This window comes from Orbicella franksi, chromosome 12 (genome assembly GCF_964199315.1).
Source record: "Orbicella franksi chromosome 12, jaOrbFran1.1, whole genome shotgun sequence".
Classification (NCBI taxonomy): Eukaryota; Metazoa; Cnidaria; class Anthozoa; order Scleractinia; family Merulinidae; genus Orbicella; species Orbicella franksi.
Genome location: NC_138156.1, coordinates 4,673,920 through 4,687,165, shown reverse-complemented (window position 1 = coordinate 4,687,165; position 13,246 = coordinate 4,673,920). Strand labels below are relative to the sequence as shown.

At 38.3% G+C, this 13,246-nt stretch overlaps 2 protein-coding genes across 3 annotated transcripts; one reads left to right on the top strand and one right to left on the bottom strand.

The window, feature by feature from the left end:
- Positions 1–2,225: 2,225 nt before the first annotated feature.
- Positions 2,226–6,293, bottom strand: LOC145462866 (serine/threonine-protein phosphatase PGAM5, mitochondrial-like). Of its 2 annotated transcripts, none has more exons than XM_081446508.1 (4): positions 5,734–6,293; positions 4,616–4,832; positions 4,020–4,153; positions 2,226–3,706 (listed from the first exon to the last, which is right to left on the bottom strand). In XM_081446508.1, exons 1-4 carry the CDS (start codon positions 6,210–6,212, stop codon positions 3,559–3,561), a joined length of 978 nt encoding a protein of 325 aa, XP_081302634.1. In that variant the 5' UTR covers positions 6,213–6,293; the 3' UTR covers positions 2,226–3,558. The 2 variants fall into 2 exon arrangements, with proteins under 2 accessions (XP_081302634.1, XP_081302635.1); XM_081446509.1 differs by having other exon boundaries at positions 4,020–4,150.
- On the top strand, positions 6,212–11,645 carry LOC145462867 (beta-keto L-gulonate decarboxylase-like). The gene is made up of 9 exons (XM_081446510.1): positions 6,212–6,399; positions 8,188–8,286; positions 8,425–8,498; positions 8,854–8,955; positions 9,072–9,146; positions 9,728–9,814; positions 10,079–10,228; positions 10,876–10,989; positions 11,112–11,645. Exons 1-9 carry the CDS (start codon positions 6,300–6,302, stop codon positions 11,283–11,285), a joined length of 975 nt encoding a protein of 324 aa, XP_081302636.1. The 5' UTR covers positions 6,212–6,299; the 3' UTR covers positions 11,286–11,645.
- The last annotated feature ends 1,601 nt before the right edge of the window (positions 11,646–13,246 follow it).

The window sequence follows — 13,246 nt, the reverse complement described above, 5'->3', positions numbered from 1 at the left end:
GCAAGGGCAGCATTAACTGTCTCACTTATAGCGCGCGAAAAAGCCTCCGAAATCGATCGGGCAAGAGACGCTGGGTCAGTCATTCATACTTTTATTATTTCTAAATAATGAATTTACATACTCAGTGAAGTTCATTATTTCTAATTATTATATGGCTGCGTCTCACAAACACTAGGAACTACCGAATTCACGAATATTATTGGCTGAAATCGATATTGACCGCGGTCTAGATTTTCCCATCTAGACCGGCATCTAACTAGACCGGTTTCATTTTGCGTTGACAAAGTAGCAAACTAAAATACAAAAATGTTCACCATTTTCTTTTATTTTCTTCTCAATCATTTATGGCACTGCCAAAAAGCCTGATGACAAAACAAACAAGTAAAGAGAACGAGCAAATTTCGGCAGGTTTAAGTTAAGCTCATCGCCGTTCGCAAGCAAACTGTCGGCAAACCAGTTACATTAAACGAATTAAAGTTTTCTTCTTTGCCATATAATAAACATCTTATTAACCGAGCTAAGTCGGTCTGTAGGGGAGAATCTTGACCTCGGTCGTGTGTACAGACCTCACTGTGTTCGGTCTGTACTCACGACCTCGGTCAAGATTCTCCCATACAGACCTCCAGCTCGGTTAATAAGAGCTAAGTAATAAATTTACATTCGGCGAGATGAAACTTCATTATTTCTAAATAATTAATTTCTAAATAATGAATTTACACACACGGTTAAATTCATTATTTCTAAATAATAAATTTACAGTCGGCGAGATGAAACTTCATTATTTCTAAATAATTAATTTCTAAATAATGAATTTACACACACGGTTAAATTCATTATTTCTAAATAATAAATTTACAGTCGGCGAAATGAAACTTCATTATTTCTAAATAATGAATTTCTAAATAATGAATTTACACACACGGTTAAATTCATTATTTCTAAATAATAAATTTACAGTCGGCGAAATGAAACTTCATTATTTCTAAATAATGAATTTACACACTCAATGAAGTTCATTATTTATAAACAATAAATTTACACTCGGCGAGGAGAAATTCATTATTTCTAAATAATGAATTTACACACTCAGTGAAGTTCATTATTTATAAATAATAAATTTACACACTCAGTGAAATTCATTATTTATAAATAATAAATTTACACTCGGTAAGGTGAAATTTATTATTTCTAAATAATGAATTTACACCCCCGGCGAAGTAATTTATTTATAAATAATGGGATTTACAAACTTTATGATATGTAAATAACTATTTTAGAGATGACCTGATTTATAAATAATTGAAGTTGTTTAGTTTATTATTTATATATAATAACTCTATGGTAAAAGATTATTTATAAATCAGAACGTACCTAAAATAATTATTTACATATCAACGGACAAGTTCTTGTGTCTTATTTATAAACAAATTTTGTGGCACTTCCAATTATTTATAAATAAGGGGAAAATGGCATAAATTCGGTCTAAATAATAAATTTACAAACGGCGCCCCATAGTTGGTCGCCTGTCGCGTCGCCTACAATTTCGCGCGCTTTGCTGTCAATTGACGTCAAAGGCCGACAAGTTGCCAATGGATACGGAGCCAGTTGCTCGTGACAACAACACGATTTTTACGTTAAAACTTGGTGACCAAACTTTCGTCCGCCTTACTCAACTGATAATCGTAGTATTCTGAGCAGTGCATTCTGAAGCATTAGTATTTTGTTTCACCGAAAGGCCGTTGGTTTGGACTATTTTGAAGCACTTTCTGTCTTTTCCATGTGCGTTGACGTTTTGCCACAAAAGTTGGAAAACCTCTCCCATCAAGTTGTGGCACCACGATACTAAAATACCTTTTTGAGGCTGGGACAATCATTTCTCCCGTGAGGAAATGTGCACTTTTAACGGAAGACGTAATACAGTGGTGAAGTTCACTGACTGTGTAGTTTTGCCCTGGGTTTGAGACGATGAATGAATCGGTAAACGCGCGCATCGCCGGATGTAAATTGACGACTTCCGCTCGAATAATTTTTTCTTTCCTTTAATTCATGAGCCATATAATAAACAACTTAATAGCCTCGACCGTTCGGTCGTTACGGGAAAATCTCAAACCTCGGCCTACCGTATTGACCTCGCTGTCGCTCGGTCAATACGGCAAGACCTCAGTTTGAGATTTTCCCGTAACGACCTCACTCTCGGTTATTAAGTAGTTAATACTAACATTTTTCATAACTTTTAATAATTTTTCGCCATTGTCTCTTCAAGATTTTATAATTATGACATATAAAAGCCGTCACATGGATCGCAACGCAAGACTCCTTAGAGAAGGATTCTTATCAAACAGCAAATATCAAATTACAAATTGATGAGACTGCTTTCACTCCGATGTCACCGAAACCCACATATCTGCCTCTAAAATTCCAAATGGTGTTTTAACTCGAACAAAAATATGTTGTCGTCACTTAACCTCAAATAACACTAATATTGTATGCCAGGGCCAACCCAGTTTTAACTTTTAATAATCAAATATTTTATCAAAGGACCAGTAATTGAGTGTTTTGTTACACAGCTGGAGTCTAGCATAAAGTGATAAGGCAACAAAAAGTCAAAGTAACTTCAAGCTCGGGTTAGTGGCAGAGCGGACAACAATTGGGTAATATTGCATGCTTTAAGTAAATTAACCACATTGACTAAAAGGTGTATAGTATTTAAAAAACTGCATGCAGAGCTGGATAATTACTTGAAGAGGAAAACTTTATTTTGCATTCTTGACAGTACCAATGTATAAAATAATGTGATTTACAACAGTAATGAAAAATGTGAGAACATAAAATGATACAAAATATACATGTTTTTACGGAAAATAGTGCTTAACAAATAAATACATTTCATCATTTTCAAGTTGTGAAAATAAAAAAAACAACAATTTCACCACTAGGAAATCTGCATTATGGTGACCTGGTTTAGAATTAGCTCGCCATTAGCCACCGTACCACTTCTTTTAGCCCAAACAAGGGCCAAGTCAGTTACTTATTTATTGAACCCCTTATCCATTCACAGTTTCCGATGGGGGTCAGAATAATGCAGCTCAACTGCATGTACTTAGTTTACACACAGATATGTTCCTGTACATGTTTATGAACACCTGTATTACTGATCAGTCTCACTGGTATCTGTTCGTTATTATTATCTGTATTAACTGTATAGGTATATTTAATTATTAAATGCATCTGAATGTATTTTAAAAGTTCAATGCGTGAGGAGCAAGTTTACTAATATCCTTTATGCAGTGTTCAAGAAATTGCATGAGCTCAAACTTATGATGCAAGTGATATGCACCATAAATTGATAAAGTATGTGCGTGTAACACACAATAGGCCATGTTATATTAATTATTTATGAGGTAATGGAGCTTGATGAACTCACACTGAGCTATCAGAGCATCCACAATTCTTTTAACATTTTAAAATTATATTTTACTACTAACAGTCTTCCCAAAATTTTGTCATAGAATTTGCAGCACATTGGCTGAACTTGGCTTGCTGAACAACCAACTGTTATTATGACGACAACTGTTCAGGGGGTAAATGGCCAGTGTCACCCATACTTCTAAGGCTCACCCTCCCATTAGGCCTGATGGTTAACCATGTTATTCCACAATGACCCATGCCCATACGAAGCCAACCTTCTGGAGGAAACTGAAGCACCCTACAACACAAAAGGTGGTCACTAAATATTGTCATTTTGTGTTAGTGGAAGGCACCTTGAGCTTACATTTAGTAATCAGGACCCTCGGTCAAGCAGCCTGGTCTCAAACCTTGACTGAGGTACTCAACTGGAGAACAAAATTTGTTTTTAGCATAAAATAGTATTGCAATTGGGGAAAACATTTGTGCACATGTATTCTGTAAAAGGATTCAAACAAAGTCTTAGGCGTGTACACTGTATTAAATACAGTGTACAGGTAAACAGAAAAACAAATTTTGGTTTGTTTTTTTTTTTTACTTTTAAAAGTTCTTACCTGCATACGAAGTATCTAATTACGTTTGCATGGCACACATAGATTTCCACACTGTCTCCCACTTGATCAACATCTGCTCTGTGGACATATTTTCTAAAAGCAGCTTCAATGCGAGGGCCATCTTGAAAAAACTGCTAAAGAATGCCAGCCAGAAAAACATAAATCGTAATCTATATGCTGTTTTACCACTAACATTTCAAATGCATGAAAGTGAGCCCTTCAAACTTCTCCTAAAAAAACATGATTTAACATGTCCATTGAGTCAATTTTCACATACATGTACACTTTAAACTGTTCAGTTATGTAGATGCATAGAAGACCTAGGCAGGGCAGAGGTTAACAGTACACAGAAACAATGAAGATTCTGTAACACTGAGCTTATACATGTTACTGGGGGCAGATCTGGGTGGGGTTCGGTCGAACCCCCTAAATTAAAAAAAATATGAGACATTTCAACACGCTGACTCAGCTTCTCAATTTTAGGAATTTTCTGAGAGGATTCCCCTGAGCCCCCTTCAGGGGACCACCGTCAGAGTCCGTATCTCAAACCCCTAGCTCTAAAATTCTCTATCTCCCTCACTGTTACACACACTGACCTTTTTCTCTGGTTTCCAATTTGGTGAAGAAGGATCAGGCTTGATAGGTGCTCCTTCTCTTAACATGCAACATGTCTCCCTTGGTACATCTGGAAGATATGATGCAATGATATCTGCTGTTTCAATGGCTCTTATTAGAGTAGAGCAAACTAGTTTGGTGTACTTGAGGTTTACACATAGGTCTTTCAGTCTCTGGCCAGTTGTGTTTGCTTGTACTCTGAATCCAAGAAAAACAAAATATGGTTTGAATAGACACTGTTTTCAGCTTAGCAGTGAGGCTTAGAGGACACAAACAAAGGAAATTGTGTGAGCATGTTTATTCATTTCTTTTGTTTGTGTCCTCTAGGCCTCACTATCAAGCTGAATTTTAATATATCGAAAGTGGCCTATTAAATGGCAGATAATTTTGAAGCGCTCTATAACCATTAAGTGACAACAGAAATACAGTGTAGCATTATCTATGAACTGCAAGTTACAAGTAGAAGGGTAGGTTGGATGGGAGGAGTAAAAGCTTCCACCTCAAGCCCACACTGCTTACACTTCTATTTTGAGGTCATGATCAACCTATAAATAAAATTGTAAATAAAACAAACAGTGATTTGCAGCCTTCATAAAGTGAGTGCAAGATCTCTTGTGACCAGATATAAGCTCATTCCCAATGACAAAGCTACTCACTCTTTGTACTGATCAAGTACAGAGCAAGAACAGAAAGGGGGGGGGGGGGAGGGTTCCATTGAACCTGGCCTATCCACAACTAATGTTGTTTTTGCTGTGGTATAGAGTGCTGCCTCCATCATCTTCCCCCCCCCCCCCCCCCCCCACCCAGCTCCCTTCCTCCCTTATCCTCCTCCTTCGTCAGATGAGAAGCTTACATTCATGGCAGGTTTATACCTACCAGCCTCGTTTAACATGAACATCTTTTCCACTTCTTACACCTCTTCTGCTTGGCAGTAGAGCAGTCATTCCCCGAGGGGGAGTGCGGGCAGATTACTGTCAACCTGTGTCAACTGATTCAAGAAGTCCCAAGACCTTCATTATCTTCTTCCTTACTTAGTATTTAAGAATCCAAAGCTGGTACTTTTTTAACAATATAACAGGCAAAACACTTCTTTCCATACCTTCCTAGCTCGGTCAATCGTTTATCATCGTCATTTGCAGCGTCTAAATAATATTGCCCGTGTCTTATAAACACAAGATGGCGTACAGCTGTGGGCTTTATCTCTTTCGATTCTTCTTCAATCCTACTATTGTCCTTCTTCTTAGACTTCTTTTCACCTTTGTTGCACATATCCCAGTTCGGGTCCCATCGTAAACCAGAAGGTTTGACCAGAAGACGGTCCGCAAACTCCTCTGGATAGCTCTCGATGCCGGGTGAAGTGTCAGCGCTAGCACGTGCGGGATTTCTTGTGCTGTTGAAGACGATGTATGCTCCCGAAAACGTTACTGCTGCTGAAGCTACTGCCGCAAATCTTGAAAATCTTCGTAAAGATGCCATCATTGGGTAGAGTTCCAGGTAAATTCCGATAAATAGATTCACTGATTCCGCAGCAATGTCAGCAGTCAACGATAAAAATTTATTTCTGGGCGGCAAACCCATGAAAGACTAGGTACGAGTGTAAAGAGGTAAGGACGCCTGACGATTTTCGCTTGTTCCTTGGGCTGGTGTAAATGCCACCCGAATGAAATGACAAACACAGGGACAGAAAATACTTCGACAAAGTCGGATTATTTACCAATAGAAAGTAGAGACCTTCTTCTACCTCCGCTAGAAGAGTTAGTTCAAGGTATGGTCATCATATCTCTTTGTTAAGCCAGATACGATCGAAGATTGTTTCTGTGAAGATACTTGTTGGTCTAGAAAAATAGGCTCTTTTAAAGATCAAATAAAAGCTTCACTGAATTTATTTATAAGATGAAGAATTCGACCGCACTCCAATAATCTTTGATAACTGGTTATTTATGAGATATGTAATTCTAACACATAGTAATTAATATGTTTTATGGAAAAGTTACTGACCGTTTCTGTGTGTGCGGAAATCGGACATGAAATGTAATTTTGCATTTGCTGTAATTCACAGCGTGGCGGTCCATGGTTGTACTGCTTTCACTTCAGGCTAAAGAGAATAGTTCAATTTTTTTATTCATCATAACAATTACAATTTCCTCAAATGTGATTGGTGCATAAACTGCTATATTTTGCTCTAATTAATCTGCAAAGTTGTAATCGGACAGTGTAATCGGACAGTTGGCTGTAATCGGACACCTGTAATCGGACAGTTACATGACCCAATCATTTTAAGTCCTCTCCACTAATTCCACCAATCACAGCATTGATTACAATCACTATAGTAACCAATTCAAGAGACTGACTTTGTAAAACTTTGGAGGTTTAGTCTCTGGTGACTGTTTTGAAAGAAACTTAACTGCCATTTTGCAAGCTATTCTCCATATTTTTAATTATGATATTTAAAAATGACTTTTAAAAGCCCTTTTTCAAATGAAACTTTTACTTTTGTGGGAAATTATAATGGTTATGATTAATTGGTAGGAGGACATCATGTTGTCCAATTCAGTCTGTTATCACACTCATGATTAACAAATCGGACTCCCGCTTTGCAGTCGTCCAATTTTGTTAATCACCCATATGATTACAGACCGAATTGGACTCCACTCAGTCCTATTACCATTGTCAATCAAACTATAACAAAATTCACAAACGTGATTGGCTATCAGCAGCCTGATTTAGGCATTAATTGGACAGTATGCGTCATGCTTGTAATTGGACAGTATGCGTCATTTTGCGCGCGCTGTTGCGGTGCACTTTGTTGAGTAAACTGCTGTGTTTTTCAACATTCATAACGACATTTTAAAATCGTTCAGTAATCAATCAATGGTTTGTTCATTTCTCGATTTTTGTTATAGTTTTGATTAATTGGTAACAGGACATCGTGTCATCCAATTCAGTCTGTAATCATACTTGGGATTAACAAATCAGACTCCCACTTTGCGGTCATCCGATTTTGTTAATCACTCGTATGATTACAGACTGAATTTGACTCCACCCAGTCCTATTACCATTATTAATAAACCTTACCTCAAAACTCTAAAGTAGCATGTTCAAGGACAACTTGTACAGTTCTACAGACTATCCTTCTACCCTGAGGCTAAAGTAGACCAAAGTTCTTGGATCATGTATGATCTTATGGGAAACCTCGATTGGGACATCAGTCGATACATATTGGGCAATACTTGACTGATACTTGACCAATACCCAGTCGATACTCAGTCAATGCATTGACTGATACACGACCGATACTCTACTGATATATTGATTGACAGCCCACTTAATGGTCCTCATGTTGTCGATTGACTATCAACGGCAATATTATCAGTGGGATATCAGTCAACTGCTGCTATATATCAGTTGGCTGTGGTCGACTGTCAGTTTGTGCAAGAACGTCCTTCTTAAGCATACATTAACATAACTTGATAAACCACTCAAACACCATTCAGCCACAACAGTGGTAATGCTGTCAATGGCTTGCATTAATTTATTTCTACGATAATTTTAGTGCTTAAGGCTGGCTTAGCCAAGAACTTTTCAAATGTTGAGGTTGAAGTGGTGGATTGTCCTGATTTGAGAGAGAAGCCATGGAAACTAGCTGCTCCTGGTATGTATATGTACATTGCCTCCTGAATTGATCATATTTATTTACTTTTTTCAAAATAAAGTTATTTAACAAATAATGTCAATTTAACAGCATTTTTAAACTGATTTTTTTCTGCATTCTCATTCAACCTGTATAAAGGTATTTGTGGGAGAACCAGAATTGCTGATGTTGGTGGTCCACCATATCTCATACCTCTTCCTAATCTTTCCAAGGTACATGACTGTACACTGTTAAGTTGACACATCATTTTAGCAATTTCTTTCTTCTCCCCAGCAGGGAGAAGTGTATGAGAAGTCAAAAGATTGTCAGTCTGTGCAGGAAGCTAACACCTGACAAATTTTAAAATGCTCTGAATGATACAGATTATGGAAGCAAATGTTGAGAAGTCAACTACTTGATGACAACTTGTTTATTATTCTCGCACTGTTTTGGACTTGGCTTTCTGTTATATGTGTAACTTACCAAGGAAAATCAATGCTTGCATGTATTTAAGATGTAAACGCTTTTGTATTTAATCAACTCTAAGAATGATATGGTCAATGACATTTTTGTTACTACAATTTGCAGTTATACAGTTTTGATGATGTGGCAAGCAATGTGGATCTTCCTGGAGGATTTGTCATTGGTGCAGGAGCTGGAAGTAGTAAATTTGTTGGAGTGAATTGTGAGGTAAATCTTTACTTAACAGCCAACTGTCTTTGTACACTCAATATTGTTACTTTTGTAATGTGATTCCAACCTGAAAACTTCAAGCTGTGTACTAAACTGAATACTGTTTGTTTCAGATGATGGCAAACTTGGTAACAAACTCTGAACAGAAGGGAGTAATTGCAACAAAGATTGCTAAAGTTAATGAAGTAGTAAGTTTGTCAATGATGTAGATATGCAGTTGGAAATATATATGACCACAAAATACATGTAGCTGTTGTACTCTAGATGGCTCCCTATGAGAGTATAAGATAAGATAAGATAAGATAAGATAATTTATTTCATGTCAAATTACACCGGGGGTGGTCTCCCAGTCCCCCAAGCCAGAAGCTCATGATAAAAGTGTTTGACAATATTGCTAATATCTTACTAGTTAAATTAGAAATGACGTATATCTATATAAATTTATTAAGTCAAGGGCAATTACTGCATTGTCAGCCGGTAGTATGCAATTGAACAGTTCTCACTGGAAGAGAGTTTGATAGCCATTGCTCACTCCAACATCTTCAAGCTACAAGTTATAAACATTGATTTTGTCTTCTCAATATTTTTGCACTGGGGATCAAGCCCTAAGCTCCACCACCAAACAGTTAGCACCCAAAATACTCTTAGGATGGCAAAATTCAATGCAAAAATATCCCACACTTTTCACCTAACACCCCTGTTCTCTGTCAGCCTCCAGAAAATAACCACAGAGAGCGACTTAGTTTAAACATGTATCATTCTGTTGTAGAATGGAGCCTGTGTCCTAGAAGAGTACAACTGCAGAGAATTTGGTTTGTTAGGAAATTTCCTTATTAGCGATGGAAGTCCAGGAAAGGTATGAAAGCAATAGTGTTTGCAAAGTCTGATATTGTAATTACCTAGTTAGTGTATTTTGTAAGCATTTATTTGCGCATAGCAGGTCCACATCAGCCTTTGCTACCATCTCTTAACCTGCTTTGTTAAATAATATTCATATTCAAGTGCTATAACTGCTTGGTTTATTTGACTAGCCTTGATGGAACTGGAAACAATCTTGTAGAGATTCACAATTCTTTGAGTTCTAAGTGGTTGAGTTAAATGTTGCTGCATTGTTCATCAGGTTCTGAAGGTTTGCGCCAGCAAGAGGACTGGGGACGAGAATTTTATCACGTGCATGCGACACACGCTAGCTGGTCACTATGGAAACAGGCCAGTTGGAGTGGGTGGAGTTTTTGTGATAGAGAAGGGCAAGGCCAAGATTCACATCATGGTAACTATTTATAATTGTGCAAATTGCAGCTTCTTGTCGTGAACTAGTTATTTGATGAGGTTTTATGAAAAATCTTAGGGGACTCCTGTGGGATTAAATTAAACTACGCTTATCAGAGCGCGTATTTTCTGCAGGTGTTTTGCCAAATTTTAAGGAGTATGTGGTCTGCTGGTATTAGGGAACTTAAGCAAACCACGACCACGACGGCAACGAGAACGTCACCAAACAAGATCTAATGAGCGAAACGATAGCTGTGCACGTGCGTTATAAATCTTTGTACATTTCTTTGCCGTCCTCTGCAAAACAAATACGTGAAATGATCAAGTTCTGCGTAGTCTGAGGAATGCGAACGACGACGGCTAACTTTTTCGTATTTCCATTTGGAATTAAACGCTGGCATTACATATTTAGCCTGAACACGTTTTTAAAGCCATTGGCGTACTGAACAGATCTGGACAATTGCAAATTTCGCTGGTAAAATGTAAATTCATTTTTAACTAGGCGTCGTCCTCGCCGTCGGCGTCGTCGTTGCCTCAGCTCCCTATTGACAGCACCTTAAAAAGGTGGAAGAGGGTTCGGGATTTCAAGCCCCCATAATAAGTAAGGAACAGGCCTGTTTGTGTTGAAAGTTTCTTTTGTATTAACAGCCCAAATTTTCCGAAACTCCACTCAAGACGGACACCGATGTCAACAACTGGCTCAAGTTCTACAATATGAGCGCACCATTAGTATGTGTTGGAGTCTTCGAAAGCCACGATCCCGTAAGTATTTCATGTTTTAAATACTGCCTTCATTGATCAGGTTTGCACAGCATCCAGGAAAATATGTACCAACAGCAATGCGAACAGTGGACTTAATGATCAACTCTCTTTTTCTCCTTCAGGGTTTGGACTTGCGCATTGAACACTTTCACTGCTTCAGTGATCACGGAGAGGGTGGACACTATCATTATGACGTCACGCCTGTTGACGTGCAGTACACTGGTTTCTTTAGCCTCGCAGAGAAGGTTTACAGAATAGACCGACCACAGACGACGCACAACGTTGGAAGGGACTGAGAGGCAGAAATAATGAACAAATAAATATAGGCTTCCTTCCTTGTCCTGGAAAAATAACTATTCTTCGCTCGCTAATGGTACCTGGCACTGAAATGAACAATTCACATGGTCTTGAAATTCGATGAGATCCTGTTTTGCGGGATTAGATAGATAGCGATCTTTTTAAGTATTCACATAAAAATTGCAAATGGTGCATAGAAATTCATAGTAATATAATAAATGAGACTAATAGTTATGGTGGAGCATAAATTTTGAAGAGTTGTGTTTCATTAGTTGCATTGCACGTCCTTACTGCACACGAAATACCCATATACCCCTTATGCCCTTATACCCTTATACCACTTTACCCTTATATCCCTTACACCCTTATACCCCTTATACCCCTTATACCCCTTATACCCATTTACCCTTAAACCCCTTACACCCTTATACCCCTTATACCCTTAAACCCCTTATACCACTTTACCCTTATACCCCTTACACCCTTATACCCCTTATACCCTTAAACCCATTTACCCTTAAACCCCTTAAACCCTTATACCCCTTATACCCTTAAACCCCTTACACCCTTATACCCCTTACACCCTTATACCCCTTATACCCATTTACCCTTAAACCCCTTACACCCTTATACCCCTTATACCCTTAAACCCCTTATACCACTTTACCCTTATACCCCTTACACCCTTATACCCCTTATACCCTTAAACCCATTTACCCTTAAACCCCTTAAACCCTTATACCCCTTATACCCTTAAACCCATTTACCCTTAAACCCCTTACACCCTTATACCCCTTACACCCTTATACCCCTTATACCCATTTACCCTTAAACCCCTTACACCCTTATACCCCTTACACCCTTATACCCCTTATACCCCTTATACCCATTTACCCTTAAACCCCTTAAACCCTTATACCCCTTATACCCCTTATACCCTTATACCCCTTATACCCTTAAACCCATTTACCCTTAAACCCCTTAAACCCTTATACCCCTTATACCCCTTATACCCTTATACCCCTTATACCCTTATACCCCTTATACCCTTATACCCCTTACACCCTTATACCCCTTATACCCTTAAACCCATTTACCCTTAAACCCCTTAAACCCTTATACCCCTTATACCCCTTATACCCTTATACCCCTTATACCCTTAAACCCATTTACCCTTAAACCCCTTAAACCCTTATACCCCTTATACCCCTTATACCCTTATACCCCTTATACCCTTAATATAATATAATTTAAAATATTGTTAAGTCCTGAAGGAAATACTGTGTCTAAATAAAGATTTTACCTTTACCTTACCTTACCCTTATACCCTTATACCCTTATACCCCTCATACCCCTTATACCTATTCTACCCTTACACCCCTTATACCCCTTATACCCTTATACCCATTATGAGAGGTATAAATGGGCCCATCTTATCTTACCCCTTATACCTCTTATACCCCTTATACCCCTTATACATCTTATACTCCTTATACCTCTTATACCCTTATGCCCCTTATACCCCCTATACCTCTTATACTCCTTTTACCCCTAATACCTGTTATACCCCTTATACCCTTATACCCCTTATAAGAGGTATAAATGGGCCCATCTTATCTTACCGCTTGTACCTCTTATGCCCCTTATACCCTTATACCCCCTATACCCCTTGAACCCTGATACCCCTTATACCTCTTATACTCCTTTTACCTCTTACACCCCTTATACCTTTTATACCGTAATACCCCTTATACCCTTCAACCCCTTATACCCTTATACCCCCTATACCCCTTATACCCTTGATACCCCTGATGCCCCTTATACCTCTTATACCTGTTATATCCCTTATACCCTTATACCCCTTATACCCTTATATCCCTTATACTCCTGATACCCCCTATACCCCTGATACCCCTGATACCCCTGATACCCCTGATACCCCTGATACTCCTGATACCCT

Excerpts from the sequence above, each read along its gene's own strand:
- LOC145462866 (XM_081446508.1), bottom strand. The coding sequence starts at position 6,212 with ATGGGTTTGCCGCCCAGAAATAAATTTTTATCGTTGACTGCTGACATT. Across the intron at positions 4,833-5,733 it reads CGATTGACCGAGCTAGGAAG|AGTACAAGCAAACACAACTG; the intron begins GTATGGAAAGAA and ends TCTTGGATTCAG. Across the intron at positions 4,154-4,615 it reads ATTGGAAACCAGAGAAAAAG|CAGTTTTTTCAAGATGGCCC; the intron begins GTCAGTGTGTGT and ends GGCATTCTTTAG.
- LOC145462867 (XM_081446510.1), top strand. The coding sequence starts at position 6,300 with ATGACAAACACAGGGACAGAAAATACTTCGACAAAGTCGGATTATTTA. Across the intron at positions 8,287-8,424 it reads ATGGAAACTAGCTGCTCCTG|GTATTTGTGGGAGAACCAGA; the intron begins GTATGTATATGT and ends ACCTGTATAAAG. Across the intron at positions 9,815-10,078 it reads GCGATGGAAGTCCAGGAAAG|GTTCTGAAGGTTTGCGCCAG; the intron begins GTATGAAAGCAA and ends ATTGTTCATCAG.